At 44.0% G+C, this 25,878-nt stretch overlaps 1 protein-coding gene across 1 annotated transcript; it reads left to right on the top strand.

Annotated features, from left to right (window-relative positions):
* Window positions 1–11,457: 11,457 nt before the first annotated feature.
* Window positions 11,458–25,272, top strand: LOC110528510 (cilia- and flagella-associated protein 100). Its single transcript, XM_036984089.2, has 15 exons — window positions 11,458–11,550; window positions 11,894–11,920; window positions 13,174–13,268; window positions 13,582–13,768; window positions 15,145–15,212; window positions 16,802–16,965; window positions 17,141–17,221; window positions 18,052–18,266; window positions 19,054–19,150; window positions 21,301–21,343; window positions 23,056–23,210; window positions 23,509–23,644; window positions 23,896–24,098; window positions 24,417–24,510; window positions 24,799–25,272. The coding sequence occupies exons 2-15, from the start codon at window positions 11,896–11,898 to the stop codon at window positions 24,910–24,912; spliced, it is 1,677 nt and encodes a 558-aa protein (XP_036839984.1). The 5' UTR covers window positions 11,458–11,550; window positions 11,894–11,895; the 3' UTR covers window positions 24,913–25,272.
* Window positions 25,273–25,878: the final 606 nt, after the last annotated feature.

Here is a 25,878-nt window from a genome sequence, read left to right on the forward strand (position 1 = left end):
TCAAGATGCCCTGTTCTACTAGAGCCGATTCAGACCTAGGAAATGTACACGTTCCTATGCACGCCTTCCCTACGAATTTCTCATTAGTTGGTATTCAGACACCATATGCTGGTGCATAACAGGTTCCCTGGCGCGTGCTGAATAAATTTAGTTCAACCTCTGAAAAACCTCTCACTTGCTGGCCAACAGATTTTCTCATGTAGTTTTCATCCAATAGTGTTTTCAGTACATTTAGGTAAAGCCATCCCTTAAAAGGTGCAATTCAGTCCATTTTGGACTTATAAATCCACAGATTGTTGAAGAACATAACTTATAAATGACTCATGACCTTATTTCAACTGCCGTACCCTATCAGAACCAAAAATATAAGCTTGTTATACTCCAATGTTTGAAAACTAGGTAAACAAACACAAGATAGTCTCACAGCATGCGTCCATAGCTCTGTCTATGAATTTGAGAGTGATCACATTTCTCCAGCCGCATCCTTCAGCTTTTTACCGAAACAGGGGTGGGGAGGACACTTTGTTATTGTTTCAACTGCTGATTGACACTTTAAATTGGGTGTACCTTGAATTTAGATTTTCTGGACAGACTCACTAGAGTTTATGGAGAGAAGGGTTCAGAATTTTAGGGATCGATGAACAAAAGTCATATTAATGTTTTAATGTTATGTTTTAATTGAACCTTTATTTAACTAGGCAAGTTAAATATATAAAATATATAAATGCATAAAAAATACAGTGTATTGATCCAATACATGCATATTTGTCTCTGTTTCACCACCAATTGGGAGATTTAAAATGACTCTGATCTTGTAGATTATTTAGAGTAAGGAAAATATTTATTCATCATAAAAAAACAGGGTTGGAGAGCCTTTACGCACAAAATATATAAATGCATAAAACATACAGTGTATTGATCCAATACATGCATATTTGTCTCTGTTTCACCACCAATTGGGAGATTTAAAATGACTCTGATCTTGTAGATTATTTAGAGTAAGGAAAATATTTATTCATCATAAAAAAACAGGGTTGGAGAGCCTTTACACACAAAATATATAAATGCATAAAACATACAGTGGATTGATTAATCCTGAATTTTGCCATATTCAAGTTCAATAGATGAAATATTGGAAAGTGATAAAAGCGTACAATAGGGGTTGATCAGAAGTCCTATAAATCTACCCTAATAATCCTCTCTAATCATGGAACTGTGACGACAACGGTCCAGTCGTGAACCGTGTGTCAGGCTCCAGGTTTAAACTGCTACAGATGTTCTGCGTATCATAATGATTCAAATAGGCTACATGTTATAAATTATTGCACGACTTGTAATACATTAGCCTAATATAATCCACAATTGCTAGCGATCCTCAGGAACAACCACACGAATGTGACAGAGAAAGGAAAGGCAAACTAATGATGTCATGGAATGAGGCACATGTAAGGAAACTAACTCTAAAGTATCAGTTATGTGGGTATAAATGACAGTGGCTACCAATAGTGGCTAATATTTAACACGACACAATTTTGAAATATTAAGTGAAAAGTCTGGGCATATAATTAAAACATTAGAGAAATCATAAATCAGCAGGTTTGGCGCTATACTGTTAATTGCTCATGGCTACAGAGGCCTATAGCTTGGGTTTTCACCCTGCGAGTTATAAGGCCAGCATTTCATAAACTTCACTGTGGAAAACGTGATATGTTGATATGTTTCAGTTTGCTGCCATATGACTAGTTTACCATTTATCTACGGCGATCATACGGTAAAATAGATCTAAAACAATTGTGATTTATATTCACAATCCCGTTATCCAAACAACTTACTCATTTACCTAGCCCCTATAGCTCTTATCAATTAGTTAATGACAGAGCATGGAGAAGGGTGTTATTTCTATCGGAAAAAAATAAAGTACATGTTGTTCCACTTGGAACCGACCTTATTCATCGTTTCATCAAATGTAAAGTTGGGAATGAAGTCAAAATCAGAATACAGTGTATCTGTAGATGCACCTCTGCCACACCTCCATTCCTTTGACCTCCACCCCGATAGAATAGCTGACTGAAACACGCTTTGCCTCATGCCTAAGTTCAAGGTCAGAATACAGGTAGAGAGAAAAGTGGATAAAAAGGGAATTAAGTTCCATTTAGGGGAGCATTACTCAGATCTGAATCGGCCCCCTAGAGAAGTTACTATAGGTCAATGACCTCAGATATGCAAGTGACCACAAATCAACACAACACTCCTCCTTTAATAAACTTGCTTCAAGTTCAGTTACAAAGAGAGGAACCCATGCTCAGGAGGAATGTAGGCCGACCAGTGCAGCAGGCGTACTCCAACAGGATGTTTCAAAAGCATCAGAATGCTCTTGACAGTGCCTGTTTGTTTTGTCAGTGTCTGCAGCATCCTGAGAGAAACACATGACAGGGGAGCAAGTTATTCTGGGACACAGTGAGAGTTTTGTTTACATTTCCACAACGCCTAGAGGAGGAGGAGAGTGAAAATAGACATCTTGGGCGTCCTGAAAATGACACATTTGCTTTCTCTTGCTGTTGATATGTTGTTTGTGGTGGATAGAATACAGTGTATCACATGTATTACCTGGATAATTCTCCATTATCTCTCCCTTTAGAGGAAATAACAACTGACATATATGGAATAAGCAGTTAATGACCACAGTATATATTTATTCTACATTAATATATTTCTACGGTATATATTTCTTCTACATTGATATATTTCTACAGTATATATTTATTTTACATAAATATATTTCTATACAGTATATCTTTCTGTACTTTAATCGACCCTCTGAGGCCTATGGACATTACACAGTAACACTCTCTCTCCCTCTCTCACCAGCTCCAGTGAAGTACACAGAATGGGACCTGACCGCTGTCACAGTCTGTCAGCGGGGGTCTGGCTGGTAGGAATGTATTCGTGTGAATGTAATACTGTGTTGTATGACATGCCAGCCTGTCTGGAAGGCAAACAACAGGCCCTTGCTGACCTGCCCTGTCCTAATCCACAAATCAAACAGCTAGGAGACCTGTTGAGATTGTCGTCCCGCCCGGGGTCACTCCCTAGATTAGGACTGGGTCATGTTCATTAGATGCCAAACGTACTGAAACAGGATTGAAACAGGAGTGACTGCCTGGACTTGTCCAATAAGAAATGCAAATGTTCACTTTTCATTGCAAAACTTTAATAAACTTTTCATGCCCTATTGAATATGACCTCGAGGGATGTAAAGGGGAGTTGAGAGCGGCGTAGAGCAATGGATTAGTCGCTTTGCCTTTGGCCTACTTCCTGGACCTCAAGGGATCGGACTGAGCTCATATTTAGAGCCAGAAAATGTTGGTTAACGTTTCAAACTGACTGTATCCCTAATGACAGGCCTGACGATAGGCTACAGTTGAACTGTGGCCAAATATGTTGACATACAGTATATGACATGGTGTGGACAAGGAGATGTCCTAATGACATATATGTGTTAATATATGTTGACATACATTGTCAGTTGAAATGATGCATGCATCATTTAAAAATATATATGTTAACATTCAAACCAGGGAGTCACATTGAGATCTAAGAGCCCTTTGACAAGGCAGACTATAGCCAAGAAGTCAGCTCCAGCATAATACATAAAAACCTATGGTTAAAATACTGTAGGTTTTAGCAGAAGGCCTGCTGGCACTGTGGTTGCACATTGCACATGAAAAAAAACCTTTCCTTGCATGGAAAAGCACAGCGCAGCATCGGTTTCAACTACATGCACAGCTGACCATGCCACAGCGAGGATTACTTCAAGTGTTTTGAGGAGTGGACTTTACCTGGAGTGCAAAATTGTTGACTACGAGTGTGAGGTCATGGTGGACTCGGGGGCCCAGGATTCCATGGTACATGGACATGTACCGTATGGAGAAATGCTACTTGAGGTAAGAGTGGCACATTGCAACCATACCACATCATGGTTAAAGTAGAAAATGGACAGTTTCTCTCAGTCCTGGGGAGCTGGTCCACAGTCATGAACATTGACGGTTTGAATCTGACCTGGGAATTTGTAGTCACTAGCAACGCAGACCAGTATGCACTGGTAGGGACAGAGTTCCTGCTAAAATATGAGTCTGTACTTGATTTGAGAAAGAAAACATGTTGTGTATTGGGGGAGAAGATTCCGTTGATTTTCAGGGGAGGGGAAGGGGGAGTGTGTAAAGTGGTGGTGATGAATGACACGATTATCCCCTCCAGAAGTGAAATGTTTATAACTGGTAAAGTTGAGGGTACAGTAAACAATGCCAACACTGAGGGATTCTAACCAACCGCCGTACTCTCCCACCACAGCAAAGTGGGACGTAGAACAGGTCATGCAGGAGCTGGACATAGATTGCAGCCAGCCAACTGAGGTGCAGTTGAAAACTGTAAAGGAAATGGTGGGAAGGTATGTGGAAGTGTTTAGCACTGGTGATTTTGACTTGGGTTACAAGAAACTAGTCCAGCATAGGATTGACACAGGGGACACCAGGCCTATCAAACAAGCGTTGGTGCGGGTGTTAATCTGCAAGCAGAGATGGTCGTACATTCCAAGAGCATTTGAAGCATTTAAGACAATTATTTCAGCAGATTGGAGCAGGCAGAAATTAAGGTGAAGCCATCTAAGTGCCATTTGTTCAGCTCGCAGGTGAGCTACCTGGGACACATCCTCTTGGCTGAGGGAGGGTCCACTGACCCCATGAAAACAGAGACCGTCAGGTCATGGCCTAGCCCCGAGTCACTGACAGAGACAGTCAGGTCATGGCCTAGCCCAGAGTCACTGACAGAGACAGTCAGGTCATGGCCTAGCCCTAAGTCACTGACAGAGACAGTCAGGTCATGGCCTAGCCCCAAGTCACTGACCGAGACAGTCAGGTCATGGCCTAGCCCTAAGTCACTGACCGAGACAGTCAGGTCATGGCCTAGCCCCAAGTCACTGACTGAGACAGTCAGGTCATGGCCTAGCCCCAAGTCACTGACAGAGACAGTCAGGTCATGGCCTAGCCCCAAGTCACTGACCGAGACAGTCAGGTCATGGCCTAGCCCTAAGTCACTGACAGAGACAGTCAGGTCATGGCCTAGCCCCAAGTCACTGACAGAGACAGTCAGGTCATGGCCTAGCCCCAAGTCACTGACCGAGACAGTCAGGTCATGGCCTAGCCCTAAGTCACTGACAGAGACAGTCAGGTCATGGCCTAGCCCAGAGTCACTGACAGAGGCAATAAGCTTTTTAGGCCTGAACTACAGGAGGTTTACACCAGATTTTTCAGCTATGCCGGGGCCTTTGTACAGATTGACAGATAAGGGGAAAATGTTTGAGTGTATCGCAACACATGAAGTGACCTTTAATGAATTAAAGTCCAAGCTTACCACATCCCCCATACTGGCTTTCCTGGACCCAAATCTAGATTTCATAATGGATACCAGACACATGTGACACAGGCATAGGGGCAGTCCTCTCCCAGAAACACGAGGGTAGAGAGAGAGTAGAAGCATATGCCAGTCTGGCACTGTCAAAACAAGAGAGGAGGTATTCAACCAAGAAGGAGCTTCTTGCTGTGGTAGTGTTTCTTAAACATTTCGGACACTTTTGCTGGGGAGGAAATTTCTCTGAGAATTGATCACAGCTCACTAAGGTGACTGAGTAACTTCAAACAATCTGAGGGACAGTTGGCTAGATGGTTAGAGAACCTGGATCAGTTTGACTATGATATTGTCCACAGGCCAGGGACACTGCACAGTAATGCAGATGGTGTGTCACACCGACACACACAGACAGAGAGTGTCGACACAGCCGCCTCACACGAGGTCACTGTCAGCCATCGTAAACAAGCCTCAGGATGTCACTATTGAGCCTATAGTTGGAACTCAAACAAGCCAGGCAGAACCTAAAAAATGCAGCTTTTCTTTTGGAAGGAAGGAGCGTGGAGCAGAGCTCCCTGTGGAGTTGCAATCAGAGACAAAGTTCAGGCCTTTCGAACAAGTGTGGGGGGCATTACATGTGAAGAATGGAGTGTTATACCTTGAGTCAAAACTATGAGAGAGATGACACCATCTGGAGAGGGGTTGTACCAGATGAGCTCGTACATGAGATACTTACCTTTATCCACAATGATAGAACAGGAGGCCATTTATGAGTTGAAAAACTCACCAGTAAAATTAGAGCAAGATTTTATTGGCCAGGCTGGCCGAGAGCCATAAAACAGTGGTGTAAGGGCTGTGTGGCGTGCATACAAGTTACAGGGTCCAGCCCCAAGAGCACCAATGACAAGTTATGTCGCAGGCCAACCTTTTGAAAGGATAGCTTAATGGGTCAATTTACAGAGCTGGGGAGAGGTAACAAACACATCATGGTATTTTATTTAACCAGGCAAGTCAGTTAAGAACAAATTCTTATTTACAATGACGGCCTACCCTGGCCGATGCTGGGCCAATTGTGCGCCGCCCTATGGGACTCCTAATCATGGCCGGATGTGATGCAGCCTGGATTCAAACCAGGTACTGCACTATCTTAGACCACTGCGCCACTCGGGAGCCCGGGTACTGTCAGATTACTTTAATAGGTGGTCAGAGGCATATGCCATACCAAATCAGGAAGCAGAAACAGTGGCCAAGAAACTGGTAGAGGAATTTGTGTTGAAGCTAGGCGTTCCTCGATCTATCCATAGCAACCAGGGGTGAAATTTAGAATCTACTATTTTTAGAGAGATGCGCAATCTTTTACAAATGAACAAAACACGAACCACGCTGTACAACCCACAATCAGATGGTTTTATTGGAAAGAATGAACAGAACTCTGATCATTATGCTGTCCCTTTTTGTGGATAACAATCAAAGAAATTGGGATGAGATACTACCATCTGTGATGACGGCATACAGGACTAGTGTTCAATCTTCGACGAGGTTCACACCATACAGGGTGCTGTTCGGTGCTGAAATGACTTTACCGGTTGATGTGGTTATGGGAACACAACCAAATGAAGGGAAACAGTATGTTTCTCAGTATGTGAAAAGGGTGGAAGGGTATTTAAGCACTGTAAGGGAAGCTGTAAAGAGAAATCACCTAAAAGAAACAGGTAAACAAAAGCAATACTTTGATCTAAATGTGTCACCCCAGAGGTATGAGGAAAATGAATATATGTGGCTTAGAGACTACCAGAGGAAAAAGGGGTCGTCACCCAAACTAAGAAAGAAATTCAAAATGGTCCTTTCAAAATGGCAAAGAAACTGTCAGAGATGCTGTATGAAGTACTACAGTGTAATGGACCTTATCATGCCATGGTACACTACAACAGGATCAAACCTTACTTTGGGGTTGTTTCAGAGCATGAGGTCACTGGCACGGAACAAGAGACTGAGTTGAGCACTGACTAATTTGTGCCTAGTCAGACATACTACCCCTCAAGGAAACAGGGTGCTCCGAGGAAAAAGAAACCAATGTTGCCTAGGTTACCTTTCAGGAGAAGGGTGGGGGACATTGTGAGACTGTGGGCTCCAGGGGATGTTAATGCCTCATTGGAACAGGAACTGAATACTGTCAGGACTAAAAGCTCAGTCAAAGACACAGAGACTCATACCACGCAAATGGTCGTGAACACTGAGTTGCCCTGTGCACCTGCAATAGAAAGTGTCTCCTTTGAGACAGGTCAAGCACCTGAGTCAATTGCAGCAGAAGATAACATGGGTCAGGGGGGTAGACCCCAAATAACTATTAGGAGGCCTGTTTGGCAAGAGGGTTATGTGTAAAACTCCCGAGTGTCACAGCGGTCTAAGGCACTGCATCTCAGTGCAAGAGGCATCACTACAATCCCCGGTACGAATCCAGGTTGCATCACATAGGGCGGCACACAACTGGCCGAGGTTTGGCCGTCATTGTTAACTGACTTGCCTAGTTTAAAAAAAATTAAGTACATGGTCAACGCATTCTGAATGTGTTTGGTTACTGAACACTTCTCAAAGGGTATTTTGTGTGTGTTTATCCAGGTTATTAAACACAGGGTGTGTTCAGTTTAAGAAGGGGGTAATATAATGTTTTACACATTTGAAATTCTCTCAGCCTTTCACACAATATTATGTAAATGAGTTGCTGTATGTGAGGATGCGGGAAGCATGCTGAGAGATGGGATTTTGGGGAAGGCGTTGGGTGTGGTTGGTCAGTGCTGTGGTGCACGGTCTGTTCATCCAAATAAAAAACGACTTGATTATTCCATGGTAAATCAGTGTCCTTACTCTAGTCAACAAACAACATGCGCGTTTTGGTGGTCTTACAGGTTTGTTACAATACCAACCACACACGTTTAGTATTTCCATCATCTAGCCATCTAGGACTAAAACAGTTAGACACAGTCCTGCAACAGAAAATCTCATAGAAAAAAAGGTTCCAAAAGGGTTCCTAACACCACCTGTTAAAGGGTTCCAAAAGGGTTCCTAACACCACCCGTTAAAGGTTCCTAACACCACCCGTTAAAGGGTTCCTAACACCACTTGTTAAAGGGTTCCTAACACCACCCGTTAAAGGGTTCCTAACACCACCCGTTAAAGGGTTCCTAACACCACCCATTAAAGGGTTCCTAACACCACCCGTTAAAGGGTTCCTAACACCACCCGTTAAAGGGTTCCTAACACCACCCGTTAAAGGGTTCCTAACACCACCCGTTAAAGGGTTCCTAACACCACCCGTTAAAGGGTTCCTAACACCACTTGTTAAAGGGTTCCTAACACCACCCGTTAAAGGGTTCCTAACACCACCCGTTAAAGGGTTCCTAACACCACCCATTAAAGGGTTCCTAACACCACCCGTTAAAGGGTTCCTAACACCACCCGTTAAAGGGTTCCTAACACCACCCGTTAAAGGGTTCCTAACACCACCCGTTAAAGGGTTCCTAACACCACCCGTTAAAGGGTTCCTAACACCACCCGTTAAAGGGTTCCTAACACCACCCGTTAAAGGGTTCCTAACACCACCCATTAAAGGGTTCCTAACACCACCCGTTAAAGGGTTCCTAACACCACCCGTTAAAGGGTTCCTAACACCACCCGTTAAAGGGTTCCTAACACCACCCGTTAAAGGGTTCCTAACACCACTTGTTAAAGGGTTCCTAACACCACCCATTAAAGGATAAGTTGAGTAATTTACAACGTAATGTTAGACGGTTCCTTGGCCTGAAAGTACTTTATGAGTCAGGAGAAACGGTAATCCATGGTTTGGCTTTATGCAGTCACTACACTTCAGCTAACTTTAGCCAATGCATGTATTCTATCACATACACTACAAGTGAAATGTATCGTCTATACAACAATAGCTGAACAAAAATATAAATGCAACATGTAACAATTTCTACGATTGTACAAAGTTACAGTTGATATAAGGAAATTAGTCAATGGAAATCAATTCATAACACCACCCGTTAAAGGGTTCCTAACACCACCCGTTAAAGGGTTCCTAACACCACTCGTTAAAGGGTTCCTAACACCACCCATTAAAGGGTTCCTAACACCACTCGTTAAAGGGTTCCTAACACCACCCGTTAAAGGGTTCCTAACACCACTCGTTAAAGGGTTCCTAACACCACCCGTTAAAGGGTTCCTAACACCACCCATTAAAGGGTTCCTAACACCACCCGTTAAAGGGTTCCTAACACCACCCGTTAAAGGGTTCCTAACACCACTCGTTAAAGGGTTCCTAACACCACCCATTAAAGGGTTCCTAACACCACTCGTTAAAGGGTTCCTAACACCACCCGTTAAAGGGTTCCTAACACCACTCGTTAAAGGGTTCCTAACACCACTCGTTAAAGGGTTCCTAACACCACCCGTTAAAGGGTTCCTAACACCACCCGTTAAAGGGTTCCTAACACCACCCGTTAAAGGGTTCCTAACACCACCCGTTAAAGGGTTCCTAACACCACCCGTTAAAGGGTTCCTAACACCACCCGTTAAAGGGTTCCTAACACCACCCGTTAAAGGGTTCCTAACACCACCCGTTAAAGGGTTCCTAACACCACCCGTTAAAGGGTTCCTAACACCACCCGTTAAAGGGTTCCTAACACCACCCGTTAAAGGGTTCCTAACACCACCCGTTAAAGGGTTCCTAACACCACCCGTTAAAGGGTTCCTAACACCACTTGTTAAAGGGTTCCTAACACCACCCATTAAAGGATAAGTTGAGTAATTTACAACGTAATGTTAGACGGTTCCTTGGCCTGAAACTACTTTATGAGTCAGGAGAAACGGTAATCCATGGTTTGGCTTTATGCAGTCACTACACTTCAGCTAACTTTAGCCAATGCATGTATTCTATCACATACACTACAAGTGAAATGTATCGTCTATACAACAATAGCTGAACAAAAATATAAATGCAACATGTAACAATTTCTACGATTGTACAAAGTTACAGTTGACATAAGGAAATCAGTCAATGGAAATCAATTAATTAGGTCCTAATCTAGGGACTTCACATGACTGGAAATACAAATATGCTTCTGTTGGTCAAAGATACCTTTATAAAAAAGTAGGCGCGTGGATCAGAAAACTAGTCGGTATCTGGTGTAACCACCATTTGCCTCATGCAACACAACACATCTCCTTTACATAGAGTTAATCATGCTGTTGATGGTGGCCTGTGGAATGTTGTCCCACTCCTCTTCAATGGCTGTGCGAAGTTGCTGGATATTGGAGGGAATTGGAAAAGGCTGTTGTACACGTCGACCCGGAGCATCCCAAACATGCTGCATTTTGTCAACTTTTTATTTAATTTTTAAAATGTAACCTTTATTTGTCACTCAATGGGTGACATGTCTGGTGAGTACGCAGGCCATGGAAGAACTGGGACATTTTCAGCTTCCAGGAATTGTGTACAGATCCTTGCGACATGGGGCTGTGCATTATCATGGTGAAACATGAATTGATGGAGGCGGGTGAATGGCACGGCAACGGGCCTTAAAGATCTCGTCATCGTATCTCTGTGCATTCAAATTGCCTGAATGCTATCGATAAAATGCAATTGTATATGTTGTCCATAGCCTATGCCTGCCTATACCACTGCCACCATGGGGCACTCTGTTCACAATGTTGACATCAGCAAACCGCTCTCCCACACGACGCCATACACACTGTCTGCCATCTGCACAGCTATGCATAAAAGGGTGCAAATATAGCATTTTGCAGTCTGGCTCATATTCAAAATGGTCAGCTGTGCTTTAATAACCTATCAGATAGTCTTCTGTACCCAAAGTAAACAAATGAGACCTCCAGGCCAATTTGATGCTTAACAATCTAACTCCCAAAATCCCTGACAGTTTTTTGAATGAAGTCCTATTAAAAATGCATTTGAGACTGAGGAGAATGTTGGGAAACAGCGCCATCTAGTGGTAATAAAATAGAACCTTCTGAAGAATGATGTTACCACGGCAACATAACGCAACAATCGAGTTCCAATTCCAAAGTAGGGCAGAACTCTCTCAAGATGTGTCAGCAGAAGACATTGTCAAGGGTTAAATCAAATTGAAGGTAAGGAGAGGTGTTAAAACAAAACCGTATTTTACTCTGATAATAATTATCTTAAATTGGTTGGGGAAATATTTGGCTTGTCACAAGAAGCCAATTTGGCTAAGTTGTTGTTCGATTTTTTGAAACATTGTAACATTCTCTAGATAAAGAAAACAACTAGGCATATTCACCATTAGTAACATTCTATGCTACATTGAACACCCTGGGCCTATATATACATTGTTGGGATATTTGTTAGATTAAGTAATAATTGGCATGCAATATATGAGGGAAAAAAACAGTCCCTTTTTTACAAGTATTCGCGCCCCTAATTGTGGTAACTTGCATTCACTTTCTACTCTAGGGATGTTGTCACCAGCATCAAGGCACAGTAAGTAGACACGACGGATCTTCATTTGAGCCAGTTTGCTACAGCAGGAAAATAATCCTGCAGCAACAGGAAATATGAATTATGTGGATTATAATTAATGGCCAGTTTTGTATGGGTTGATGTGTTTTTCATAAGAGAAAATCAAGTCTGAAATTTCAAAGTGAAAATTAAAAACTTCAGAAGCCTTTTTAAACCTCAAATACACTACATGTTTCACATTTCCTGCATTGCATCAAAGTTCTCCAGCAACAGGGTGATCAAATTAAGATTCAACATCTGTATTGTCTTATAAATCTTAATTTTGACAAACTGATGCTGTACTGACAATGTCTTCATCTTGACACACTGATGCTGTACTAGCAATGTCTTCATCTTGACACTGATGCTGTACTAGCAATGTCTTCATCTTGACACACTGATGCTGTACTAGCAATGTCTTCATCTTGACACACTGATGCTGTACTAGCAATGTCTTTATCTTGACACACTGATGCAGTACGAACAATGGCTGTGATTGAGACGGGATTTGGGAGGCTGGCCACGCAAGACTAGGCTACTAAACACATAATAACCTGGTGTTTCTACTGGGGTGAATTCTAGTTTAGATGTTCTATATGATCCTATTTGACAGGTGGACCAAACATGCTGACAGGTCCTCTGATAGTTGCCCAGTCGGCGAGTGCCACCAAGTCATTGACCCCCCCCCCCCCCCCAGGTTTTGGTTTTTACCCTAACACTACACAGCTGAATCAAATAATCAACTCATCATCAAGCTTTGATTCTTTGAATAAGCTGTGTAGTGCTATAGGGGCCCCAGAACCGAGTTTGGGAAACCCTGACCTAACTAACTGGTTAGCATTACTTGTAAGGTTGATAATGAGTCAGTCTGAGGTAACCCGAGAATGACTCTGTCATAAAAGAAATGAGGAAGTAGACATGGGAACCACCTGATCCAATTTCATTCACTGCGTGTTCCATTTGACATCACTCTAATCCCAGTCTAGGGTTAACCCCATTTATAAACTACTGTAGATAAAAACAAATTGTATGGAAAATGTCATCAACAGTTGGGGTTCGGAAATGTATGACACCATCCTAAAAAAGACAGTGACATAGTAGTTAGTACCAGTTTATTCTTGTGTGTTGTTACAACATGCATGCTGTTTTGGAGAGATTATTGTACTGGTACTGGTTTAAATACAAGGGCTACTCTTCTTCGTTGACATTTTCCTTTTTTATTGCAACGTGTGAAGATGTTGGTAAACTGAAGCCTAGGGCAAACCCTTTCGAAGTGCTCGATGACAACATTTCCCCGATCAGGAAGAAGGAAAAGGAGAGCAGGAAACTGGTGTGTATATGTGCTTTTATTATCCATTCAATCCAATTGTTGACAAAGCGCCCTGGGCCGGGTTTCAGTCCGATCGTGGGGTACAGGCATTGCGGATTTTAAAGGCAATTTCTGGAATGGGATCTCCCCGAACACAGGAGTATTGCCTTTAAAAGCAGCAATGCCTATAGCCCACAATCGGATTGAATCCCGGCCAAAATATATATTTTCCAATGCATTACACACATAGTTACTGTTCAGTTACCTCTGTCCAACTGGTATCTGGCCAACATCAGGTTAAAACATGCACCTATTTTCTTTCCCTGAGCTGCAGAGCCAGTTGGGCTTGCAGGTTCATGAGAAGGTGACATATGCAGGCCGTATGAAGGCCAAGCAGGCTGATCTCCGCAGGAAGCTGAGAGAGGGGCTGGAGGAAGAGGACACAGCCCAGCAAGGAGGAGAGGAGAGCAGGCTGGCCGAGCTACAAAACACCCCTGCCTGGAGGGCGGCCTTGATCAAAGGTGGTGACAGACAGAAAGACAGACACACATTCACGGACACAAACACACCTACACACACCATGTTGCTACACCATAATTGACATATACTGAGTGTACAAACGATTAGGAACACCTGCTCTTTCAATGACGTAGACTGACCAGGTGAAAGCTGTGATCCCTTATTGATGTCCCTTGTTAAATCCACTTCCATCAGTGTAGATGAAGGGGAGGAGACAGGTTAAAGAAGGATTTTTAAGCCTTGAGACATGGATTGTGTATGTGTGTGATTCAGACAAAAGTTTGAAGTGCCTTTGAACGGGTTTGTATGTGTCAAGAACTGCAATGCTGCTGGGTTTTTCACGCTCAACAGTTTCAAATCAAAGCACATTTTATTTGTCACATGCACATGGTTAGCAGATGTTAATGCGAGTGTAGCAAAATGCTTGTGCTTCTAGTTCCGACAGTGCAGTAATATCTAACAAGTAATCTAACAATTCCCCAACAACTACCTAATGCACACAAATCTAAAGGGGTGAATGAGAATATGTACATGTAAGTATATGGATGAGCGGTGGCCGAGTGGCATAGGCAAGGTGTAATAGATGGTGTAAAATGCAGTATATACTGTACATGTGAAATTAGTAATGTAAGATATATAAACATTATTAAAGTCACATTATTTAGAATGGAATTGTTTAAAGTGACTAGTGATCCATTTTATTAAAGTGTCCAGTGATTGGGACTCAATGTAGGCAGCAGCCTCTCTGAGTAACTGACTGAATTTCTTCAGCCTCCTGAGGTTGAAGAGGCGCTGTTGCGGCTTCTTCACCACACTGTCTGTGTGGGTGGACCATTTCAGCTTGTCTGTGATGTGTACGCCGGGGAACTTAAAACTTTCCACCTTCTCCACTGCTGTCCCTTCGATGTGGATAGGGGGGTGCTCCCTCTGCTGTTTCCTGAAGTCCAGTTTCCTGTGTGTATCAAGAATAGTTCACCCCTCAAAGGACATCCAGCCATCTTGACACAACTGTGGGAAGCATTGGAGTCAACATGGGCCAGCATCCCTGTGGAACGCTTTCAACACCTTGTAGAGTCCATGATCTGACGAATTGAGGCTGTTCTGAAGGCAAAAGGGAATGCAACTCAATATTAGGAAGGTGTCCTCAATGTGTTTTGTTCACTCAGTGTACATGTTAACACACATTTTAGGTCTACACACACATACAGTGTAGGTCTAAACACAAAGGCTTGCACTGAAGTCATTGATACAACTGAAATCATTCTTATGGAAAATCAAAAGCCTTTGTCATTGGCTCTTTGCCTCTATACTCAACCTCAGTCCCATCGTTTAACATTGTCATGCTGTGTAACCAACCAACCCTACCGTTTCTCCTCAGATTGTAATATAGACAAAGAGAGCATCAATGAGTTTATCAACCAGAAAAAGGAGATGTTTCTGTTGGAGGTAAGAAGGGAACAACAGTCCATATAAACTGACCTGGTAATCATGTTATGGTCTTGATCGACTACAACTGGAATGTGTTTGCAGATATTCGGTCTTTACACAATTGATAATGTAATTGTTATGTATTCATTGTCTTTATTGGTTTTCACTAGTGAAGGGTAGCCCATGTGTAGGTACAGTCAATACAAGCTTTCTCCACCTCCCACATGTTTCTGGGATTCTCCACCTACTTTATTTCTATCTATCTATCTATCATCACAGGAGGTTGGTGGCAACTTCATTGGGGAGGACGGGCTCGTGGTAACGGCTGGAGCGGAGTAGGTGGAAAGGCATCAAATACATGAAACACATGGTTTAATACCATTCCATTGGCTCCATTCCAGACTTTATTATGAGCTGTTCTCTCCTCAGCAGCCTCCACTGCTATCCATCCATCCCGGTATGTTCCTCCTCATCCATATCTCCCTGTCTCTCTCTCTCTCCCAACCCTCTCTCTCTCTCCCATCTCTCTCTCTCCCCAACCCTGTCTCTCTCCCCTCTCTCTCTCCCCAACCCTCTCTCTCCCCCATCTCTCTCTCTCTCCCCCATCTCTCTCTCTCTCTCCCCATCTCTCTCTCTCCCCCATCTCTCTCTCTCCCCATCTCTCTCTCTCCCCCATCTCTCTCTCTCCCCCATCTCTCTTTCCCTCATCTCTCTCTCTCCCCCATCTCTCTCTCTCTCCCCATCTCTCTCTCTCTCTCCCCATCTCTCTCTCTCTCTCCCCATCTCTCTCTCTCCCCATCTCTCTCTCTCCCCCATCTCTCTCTCTCCCCCATCTCTCTCTCCCCACCCTCTCTCTCTCCCCCATCTCTCTCTCCCCACCCTCTCTCTCTCCCCCAACCCTCTCTCTCTCCCCCATCTCTCTCTCTCTCCCCCATCTCTCTCTCTCTCCCCATCTCTCTCTCTCTCCCCAACCCTCTCTCTCCCCCATCTCTCTCTCTCTCTCTCCCCAACCCCCTCTCTCACCCCAACCCCCTCTCTCTCTCCCCAACCCTCTCTCTCTCCCCCATCTCTCTCTCTCCCCCATCGCTCTCTCTCCCCCATCGCTCTCTCTCCCCCATCGCTCTCTCTCCCCAACCCTCTCTCTCTCCAACCCTCTCTCTCTCCCCCATCTCTCTCTCTCTCCCCAACCCTCTCTCTCTCCCCAACCCTCTCTCTCTCCCCCAACCCTCTCTCTCTCTCTCTCCCCAACCCTCTCTCTCTCCCCAACCCTCTCTCTCTCTCCCAACCCTCTCCCTCCCCCATCTCTCTCTCTCTCCCCCATCTCTCTCTCTCCCCCATCTCTCTCTCTCTCTCTCTCTCCCCCAACCCTCTCTCTCTCTCCCCCAACCCTCTCTATCTCCCCAACCCTCTCTCTCTCCCCCATCTCTCTCTCTCTCCCCCATCTCTCTCTCCCCCCCCCATCTCTCTCTCTCCCCCATCTCTCTCTCTCTCCCCAACCCTCTCTCTCTCTCCCCAACCCTCTCTCTCTCTCCCCCATCTCTCTCTCTCCCCAACCATCTCTCTCTACCCCATCTCTCTCTCTCCCCAACCCTCTCTCTCTCTCTCAGTACTCCCTGGCGGTGAAGCGTAGAGAGATCGAGCAGCTGGAGAAAGTGGCAGCGGCGGAGGAGAGGAAGCTGACGCACGCCGAGCAGTTCCTAGAGGACGATGCCATCATATTTGACCAATTCCTTAAAGAGAACGACAAGAACTCTGTGGAGGCCATCAAAGTGTAAGTAACCGACAAATAACATTCTCACAACGTAACATTAACCCAAACCCCAACACGTAGAGCTCTATAGAAAAGTCAGTGGAGGACATCAAAGTGTAACTAACAATGTGTTAGATGTACAGTATGTCCAATGTATTGTCTTCTTAAAGTCACATAGTGTCTCCATTTTGCACAGTGCTGAGTTGGAGACCAAAGTGAAAATGGAGAAGATGTCTGAGATCAAGAGGATCACAACCAGGATGGTGACCATTAAGAGGTGGGTAACAAACAGAGTATTACAGCTAAGATGGTGACCATTAAGAGGTGGGTAACACACAGAGCATTACAGCTAAGATGGTGACCATTAAGAGGTGGGTAACAGAGTATGACAACTAAGATGGTGACCATTAAGAGGTAGGTAACACACAGAGCATTACAGCTAAGATGGTGACCATTTAGAGGTAGGTAACACACAGAGCATTACAGCTAAGATGGTGACCATTAAGAGGTGGGTAACAGAGCATTACAGCTAAGATGGTGACCATTAAGAGGTGGGTAACAGAGTATTACAACTAAGATGGTGACCATTAAGAGGTGGGTAACACACAGAGCATTACAGCTAAGATGGTGACCATTAAGAGGTGGGTAACACACAGAGCATTACAGCTAAGATGGTGACCATTAAGAGGTGGGTAACAGAGCATTACAGCTAAGATGGTGACCATTAAGAGGTGGGTAACAGAGCATTACAGCTAAGATGGTGACCATTTAGAGGTGGGTAACAGAGCATTACAGCTAAGATGGTGACCATTTAGAGGTAGGTAACACACAGAGCATTACAGCTAAGATGGTGACCATTAAGAGGTGGGTAACAGAGCATTACAGCTAAGATGGTGACCATTTAGAGGTAGGTAACACACAGAGCATTACAGCTAAGATGGGCATGGCCTCCTACCTCAGTATAATATTGGAACTGTAGCTGTAAATCAACTATAACATCAATGCATGATGTACGTGTATATCATGTATATCTCAAGGATGTGTGTGTGTGTGTGCACATGTTCATGCCTTCGTTCGTTTGTGTGCGTGCGTGCTCTCCCCCTGCAGTGACATCTCTAAGTTTGAGGACATCATAAAGGAGTTCAAGATGCACAAGGAGTTCCTCTTCAAGCTGTCCCCTCTAGAGTGGCAAGAGGCACATAGGGCCAAGGCCAAGACACTTAAACTCAAGTCTGCCACCAGGTCTGCCACCAAGTCTGCCACCAAGGACAAGCCCAAAGAGAAAGACAAAGATGAGAGGGCTACTCCTAAAAGACGTACTAGTATGTGTTCTTTCTTAGTGTTTGTTATAAAACATACAGGATGTGATCCACTAAAGTTACCTTTTTATAAGTCTCTCTATCTCTGTCTCGCTATCTCTGTCTCTCTATCTCTGTCTCGCTAACTCTGTCTCGCTAACTCTGTCTCGCTAACTCTGTCTCTCTCACTCTGTCTCTCTCACTCTGTCTCTCTCACTCTGTCCCTCTCACTCTGTCCCTCTCACTCTGTCACTCTCACTCTGTCACTCTCACTCTCTCCCTCTCACTCTGTCCCTCTCACTCTGTCCCTCTCACTCTGTCCCTCTCACTCTAACTCTGTCCCTCTCACTCTAACTCTGTCCCTCTCACTCTAACTCTGTCCCTCTCACTCTAACTCTGTCCCTCTATCCCTGTCCATCTATCCCTGTCCCTCACTCTGTCTCTCACTCTCTCTCACTCTGTCCCTCTCACTCTGTCCCTCTAACTCTGTCCCTCTCCCTCTGTCCCTCTAACTCTGTCTATCTATCTCTGTCCCTCTAACTCTGTCCCTCTCACTCTGTCTATCTATCTCTGTCCCTCTAACTCTGTCCCTCTCCGTCTGTCCCTCTAACTCTGTCTATCTCTCTCTCTCTCTATCTTTGTTGATCTCTCTTTCTCTGTTCCTCTCTTTCTCTCTTTCTTTCTGTCTATCTCTCTCACACACACACACACACACACACACACACACACACACACACACACACACACACACACACACACACACACACACACACACACACACACACACACACACACACACACACACACACAGCTACGGACAGTAAGGAGTCCTTTGCGGGCCGAGAGCTGCCACCTATCCGGGATGCTAGGACCCCCTCTAGACAGTCGACAGGTCGGAGTGACAAATTGTGAGTGTTTGTGTGTGTATGTATGTATGTATGTATGTAGGTATGTATGTGTATGGTGTGTGTGTATGTGTATGGTGTGTGTGTGTGTGCAAGTCATTGTAAATAAGTGGAAGACGGCGCCGGAGAAGATGGCTGACGTTTTACGTGCTCCTAACCGATTGTGTTTTTATGTTTGTTCTTTTGCATTGTTTGTAACTTATTTTTAAACTGATTTTGTACATAATGTTGCTGCTACCGTCTCTTATAACCGAAAATAACTTCTGGACATCAGAACAGTGATTACTCACCAGCCACGACTAACATGCAATCACCTGCGAGGAAGATTAAACTACCAAAGGGACATTAAAACTGTAACATCTTATGCTTCACGGAGTCGTGGCTGAATGATGACATTATCAACATACAGCTGGCTGGTTGTACGCTGTATCGGCACGATAGAACAGCGGCGTCTGGTAAGACGAGGGGTGGCAGACTGCATATATGTAAACAACAGCTGGTTCACGATATCTAAGGAAGTCTCAATGTTTTGCTCGCCTGAGGTAGAGTATCTCATGATAAGCTGTAGACCACACTATCTACCTAGAGAGTTTTTCATATGTATTTTTCATAGCTGTCTACATACCCACCACAGACCGATGTTGGCACTAAGACTGCACTCAATGAGCTGTATTCCGCCATAAGCAAATAGGAAAACGTTCATCCAGAGGCGACACTCCTAGTGGCCGGGGACTTTAATGCAGGGAAACTTAAATCTGTTTTACCAAATTTCTAGCAGCATGTTAAATGTGCAACCAGAGGGGAAAAAAACTCTAGACAACCTTTACTCCACACACAGAGACATGTACAAAGCTCTCCCTCACCCTCCATTTGTCAAATCTGACCATAATCCTATCCTCCTGATTCCTGTTTATCGACCTAAAATTAAAGCAGGAAGCACCAGTGACTCGGTCAATAAAAAAGTGGTCAGATGAAGCAGATGCTAAGCTACAGGACTGTTTTGCTAGCACAGACTGGAATATGTTTATTGCGATTCTTCCTATGGCATTGAGGAGTATGCCACATCAGTCATTGGCTTCATCAATAAGTGCATCGATGATGTCGTCCCCACAGTGAGCGTACTACATACCCCAACCAGCAGAAGCCATGGATTACAGGCAACATCCGCACTGAGCTAAAAGGCTAGAGCTGCCGCTTTAAGAAATCCCGCTATGGCCTCCAACAAACCATCTAACAGGCAAAGTGTCAATACTGGACTAAGATCGAATCATACTACACCAGCTCCGACGTTCATCGGATGTGGCAGGGCTTGCAAAACATTACAGACTACAAAGGGATGTACTGCTGAGAGCTGCCCAGTGACACAATCCTACCAGACGAGATAAACTACTTCTAAGCTCGCTTCGAGGCAAATAACAATGAAACATGCATGAGAGCACCAGCTGTTCTGGACGACTGTGTGATCACGCTCTCCGCAGCCGATGTGTAAGACCTTTGAACAGGCCAACTGGTTGCATCACTGGTATGGCAACTGCTCGGCCTCCGATCGCAAGGTACTACAGAGGGTAGTGTGAATGGCCCAGTATATCTCTGGGTCCAAGCTTCCTGCCATCCAGGACCTCTATACCAGGAGGTGTCAGAGGAAGCCCCTAAAAAATGTCAAAGACTCCAGCCACTCTAGTCATAGACTGTTCTCTCTACTACCGCACGGCAAACAGTACCGGAGCGCCAAGTCCAAGAGGCTTCTTAACAGCTTCTACCCCCAAGCCATAAGACTCCTGAACATCTAATCAAATGGCTACCCAGACTATTTGCATTGCCCCCCCCCCCCCCCTTACACCACTGCTACTCTCTATTATTATCTATCACTTTAATAACTCTACCTACATGTACATGTACCGCAATTACCTCGACTAACCTGTTCCCCCGCACATTGACTCTGTACCGGTACCCCCTGTATATATTCTCGATATTGTTATTTTACTGCTGCTCTTTAACTACTTGTTGCATTCAGCGCATGTGACTAATACAATGATAAGAATTTGTTCTTAACTGACTTGTCTAAATAAAGGTTAAATAAAAGAAATAAGAAAAGTGATGACCATGTTATATGCTCTAATTGTTGCTATAGTGCTGAATTCCTGTCTTTTCAGGAACCCTGTGGCAGAGCTGAAGACTGACAGCTCTGAATATGAGGTTAGTTTCAACTTTAGAAGATCAGAATTACGCTGGAAGACAACTGCTTTCTGGCAAATTTCAGCCATCGATAAGCTGACACCAGAATGTTATGAATGAGAATACAAGCCTGAATTTGAGGTTTGAATAAAATGTGAATACAAGCCTGAATTTGACAGAACATATAATGGGCTGGTTTTCTGGACACAGATTAAGCCCCAGGCCTATAAAGCAAGCTCAATGGAGAGTTGAAATACTATTTAAAATATCTCAACTACTTTCACATACATTCAGAGTAAGTATTCAGATATCTTTTATTTGATAAAAGTAGTTGCATATTTTACTGTATTTGGAAATACACTTGGAAAGTATTTGAAAACACTAATACACTGACACAAATACACTCCCATGCATTTAACCCAGGTATTTTAAAATAATATTTGAAATAAGTATTTGAAAATACTCTAAAATATAATTTGGTAGACTATTTGGTTTTTAACACATAACCATTCAAATAATCAAATAAAAGTATTTTTGGGCTGTGTATTTCAAAATACTAAAATTGAATACCAGATACTCAAATACACATGTATTTGAACCCAGGTCTGCTTAAAATATCTACTCCACAGGTTCTTAAATGGTTCTTCCTCAGCTCTTAATGTTACTTGGAGAACACTTGCCCGATAAAGAACCTTTGAAAGTGTCTGTTTTCTTGGCGTGGCATCTACGGTTTTTCAGAATTCTTGAAATGTACGGAAGCCTGCGGATGTCTCCCTTTCCTAGCACACAGCAAATTGGCCACTGATAACTACTGTTGCTTTTTCGGTGTAATAAATTACACTGAAAGTATTAAGAGAGTTCAATTGACTCTCAGTGGTGTAAAAGATGGTGTAAAAGAACCCCCGTGTTGGTGTTAATAACCAGAGTTGGACCAAAACCACTCCCATCATTATCATTTTTCCAAGCATGCTCTATTGCAGGTATATTCTTAGAATTGCTTGTTTCAATATCGGTGTTTGCATGTACATTAATTATTAAATCAATCTTATGCTACTCAAATATAAATAAGACTTTTCTAAACTAATCCAATCTGTTACTTGGACTTATTGCACCCATTACTGAAATGATTGTTCTAGTTTAAATCATTTAGGTAGTCTCATAAAGTATCTTACTATCCTCTTACTCACTTAGTATCTCACTTGGTGAAGACCACAGTGATGAAAATGAATTTATGCAACAACAGTGTCTCTGTCACTAGCAAACACAGTCATGGGTGGTACTCGTAACTCTAAAACTCATTTGAAAGGCACCCTGGGAAATATACAAATAAGGTGCAAGACCCTACAGCAGGACTATTCAATTCCGGTTCTAGAGGGCCGAAACATTGCTGGTTTTTGTTTCTACCTGGAGTTTTGTATGGTTCTTCACATAACCATCTAATTTAAGTTTCTTCAGAGAACCTAAAATGGTTCCCCATATGGATTCGTTCTTAGAAACCTTATTTGGTTCCAACTTTGACCTTTATTTTTAAGAGAGCATGACTAGGATTAATCTGGGAAAACCAGCCCCAAATCTGACAATGCCGAACTCAAACCCCACTATTCGCATTTAGGCTAGCTAGCTTTCTGTTAAAGGATATCTTTCTCTTAAATGTTTTATAAACTTTACCTTTAGTTTTCCACTTACCCCGAAATAAGTCTGTCACCTGTATGTGGTGTTTGTTGCCCCTGCAGGAGAACCCGGAGCTGTACTTCAGGGACCCCAGGCAGCTGCTGGAGCTGCTGACAGAGCTGGAAGAGCAGAACCTCTCTCTGATCCAGAACTCCAGGGAGACCGAAGACGCCCAGGAGGAGTTCCGACAGGTCATGGACTACAACCGCAAGAAGATGTAAGAAAGGTCTGCAGGGGTTAGAGGTCAGAGGTAGATAGAGAGGGAAGTGAGGGCCAAGTTGAAAGTGAATGTAGACTTCCATAGTTATTGTAGATATGCTAGAACTCAATGGTATAGCAGATCTCTACGTAATGTGGGGCTCGTACAGTCGGACTAAAAAGGACGACGAGAAATGACGTTGACTGACATTGACAAGACCAAGGTTTTATGTCAACACTCTACCCTCTATAGTTCCTTCTCTCTTTCCTCACTTGCATTTGTTTCTATTTATGTGCACACATCCCCCTCTCTGAAGGGAGGTGGAGACCAACCAGCTGACCCAGCAGATAGACATCATGACCCACACCATCCAGAGGGAGAGGGAACGGGCTGCCGAGCTGGAGTTGAGGGCCCGCCTCTTCAACTTTGGGAAGTACAAGTCGGACGACCAGGTAGGAAAAAAAGTTGATTTAAGGTCAGTTTAGAGTACATAGTTGATGGTAGGATTTTGGGAATGTAAGCAGATCCTAGATCTGTGACTACGGACAACTTTTACCCAAAGCAGGAAATGGGAGAGGTCACTGGGAGTTACGCAGAGAATCAGAGGACATGCTAATACCAGTAGTGTGCCAGTCATTGGCCTTAGATCACACAGATATTTCACTCTCTTGTTCTTTCTCCTCTCTCTCCCTCTACTCTGAAGGAGGGTATGTTTGACTCCCTGGGTGTTAAGGTAGAGGAGGTGTACCGGGGCTGCGTGGGCGACAGCGAGGCCAACCTGAGCACGCTGCAGATGCTGAAGGCCATCGAGAGCCGCCTGGACGAGCTGCTGGAGAACGTGGAGATCGTCCCCAAGGAGCGGCTGGTGCTGGCCGAGAGGGCCAAGGAAAAGGAGAGGAGGTTCAGGTACGCAAGAGCTGGCATGCAGCCTCGTAGGACCGTCAAATAGGCTAGTCACTTTGGCCCTATTCCATTTAAATCTCTAGGTCCTTAGGCTTTAAACTTTGCCTAGTTGCCTTTGGTTAGTTCATGAACGTGGTTAGTTGATGCAGAGGAAGAAACTCAGGTCTGTGCAATTGGACTTGGGCCCTGTTACATTTCATATTCCATGTGCTGAGTACCAGAGCAGATGATTTATTTTTTAGTTTGAAGCGTATCTAGTTGTTTAGATTAATCTACCCTTCTCTTTCCCCCTTATAATCACTTCCTCCTTCCCTTCCCCAGGCTGCGTGATGAGAAGATGCATCAGGACAAGCAGCACCAGGAAGAGAGGCTGAAGAGGGCCCTGGAGAGAGCCCATGCTGACGTCAAGAAAACAGTCAGTCACACAATCTGCCTCAATACTACACAATTACAATCCTATAGTCCAAAATTATGTGCCAATTTCTGCCCGAAAATCAGTGTGTAACATTACATTGTCATTAGATGCCTATAGGCTAACTGAGATATTGCATAACTAAGCCATTTGTTTAATTACCAAGTGGGCTGTTCTAGTACAATAACATTTGATAAATGTCATGAGTTCATTTCATATAATTGTACTAAAGAAACCATACCATTGTGTTCTCTTTATTTGCTGATGCTAACATAAGGCTTTTTTCTCCAGACTGGCAAGAAACTGATGGCTAGATCACAGCGCCCTGCCCGCAAGCTGAAGACCAGTCAGGTGTATGACATCTCAGACAAGGAGAAGGAGGAGCAGCTCTACTTCTTCACGTAAAGGGCCAAGTCACAACACGGCCCCATACGCCACAACTGACCGGAACTCCTTTCATCTCTGTTTTGGCCTATTGTGGGGCTGTGACTGAGTCACTGTAAATACTGACTTTTTTAATAATTGGGTATGACGGGTATAAGTATGGCTTCTACAATGACCCTATTGGGCACTGGTAATGTCACATGATGGGATAGGTCCTACTTCTTTGGGACTGGATGGAGTTTTTTTTGAGGTGGTGTGGAGCACGTGGACTTTGTTTTGGTGGAGGGCTTTGAGGCAGATGGACAGTGCTCTCCCCACACATTTTACAGAATTTGATTATTTTAACATACCAGATTTGAATTACAATATTTTGCCATACCATATTATTCTTACGATTTATTCTTACACATCTTCATCTATTACCTTATATGTGATTAGCAGTTATATGGACTGACTACTCTAGCCTCTTTGGGGAATTCAATAGGAACCTAAAATCTATATAACAGTGAAAACAGGAGAGCCAGATATAAAATCACATTTATTGAATAAAGCCCTTCTTACATCAGCTGATGTCAAAGTGCTGTACAGAAACCCAGCATAAGATCCCAAACAGGGGGCCTCCAGGGTGGCGCAGTGGTTAAGGGCGCTGTACTGCAGCGCCCGCTGTGCCACCAGAGACTCTGGGTTCGTGCCCAGGCTCTGTCGTAACCGGCCGCGACCGGGAGGTCGCACAATTGGCCTAACGTCACACAGGTTAGGGAGGGGTTGGCCGGTAGGGATATCCTTGTCTCATTGCGCACCAGCGACTCCTGTGGCGGGCCGGGCGCAGTGCGCGCTAACCAAGGTTGCCAGGTGCACGGTGTTTCCTCCGACACATTGGTGCAGCTGGCTTCCAGGTTGGATGCACGCTGTGTTAAGAAGCAGTGCGGCTTGGTTGGGTTGTGTATCGGAGGACTCATGACTTTCAACCTTCGTCTCTCCCGAGCC

The sequence above is a fragment of the Oncorhynchus mykiss genome, chromosome 7 (genome assembly GCF_057628025.1).
Source record: "Oncorhynchus mykiss isolate SJ-2025 chromosome 7, ASM5762802v1, whole genome shotgun sequence".
NCBI lineage: Eukaryota > Metazoa > Chordata > Actinopteri > Salmoniformes > Salmonidae > Oncorhynchus > Oncorhynchus mykiss.

What these genes read in the sequence shown, in the direction of transcription:
- LOC110528510 (XM_036984089.2), top strand. Translation starts at nt 11,896, where the DNA reads ATGTTGTCACCAGCATCAAGGCACA. An exon ending in GTCACCAGCATCAAGGCACA is followed by an intron (nt 11,921 to 13,173) that starts GTAAGTAGACAC and finishes CAACGTGTGAAG; the next exon opens with ATGTTGGTAAACTGAAGCCT. An exon ending in ATGCTGACGTCAAGAAAACA is followed by an intron (nt 24,511 to 24,798) that starts GTCAGTCACACA and finishes TTTTTTCTCCAG; the next exon opens with ACTGGCAAGAAACTGATGGC.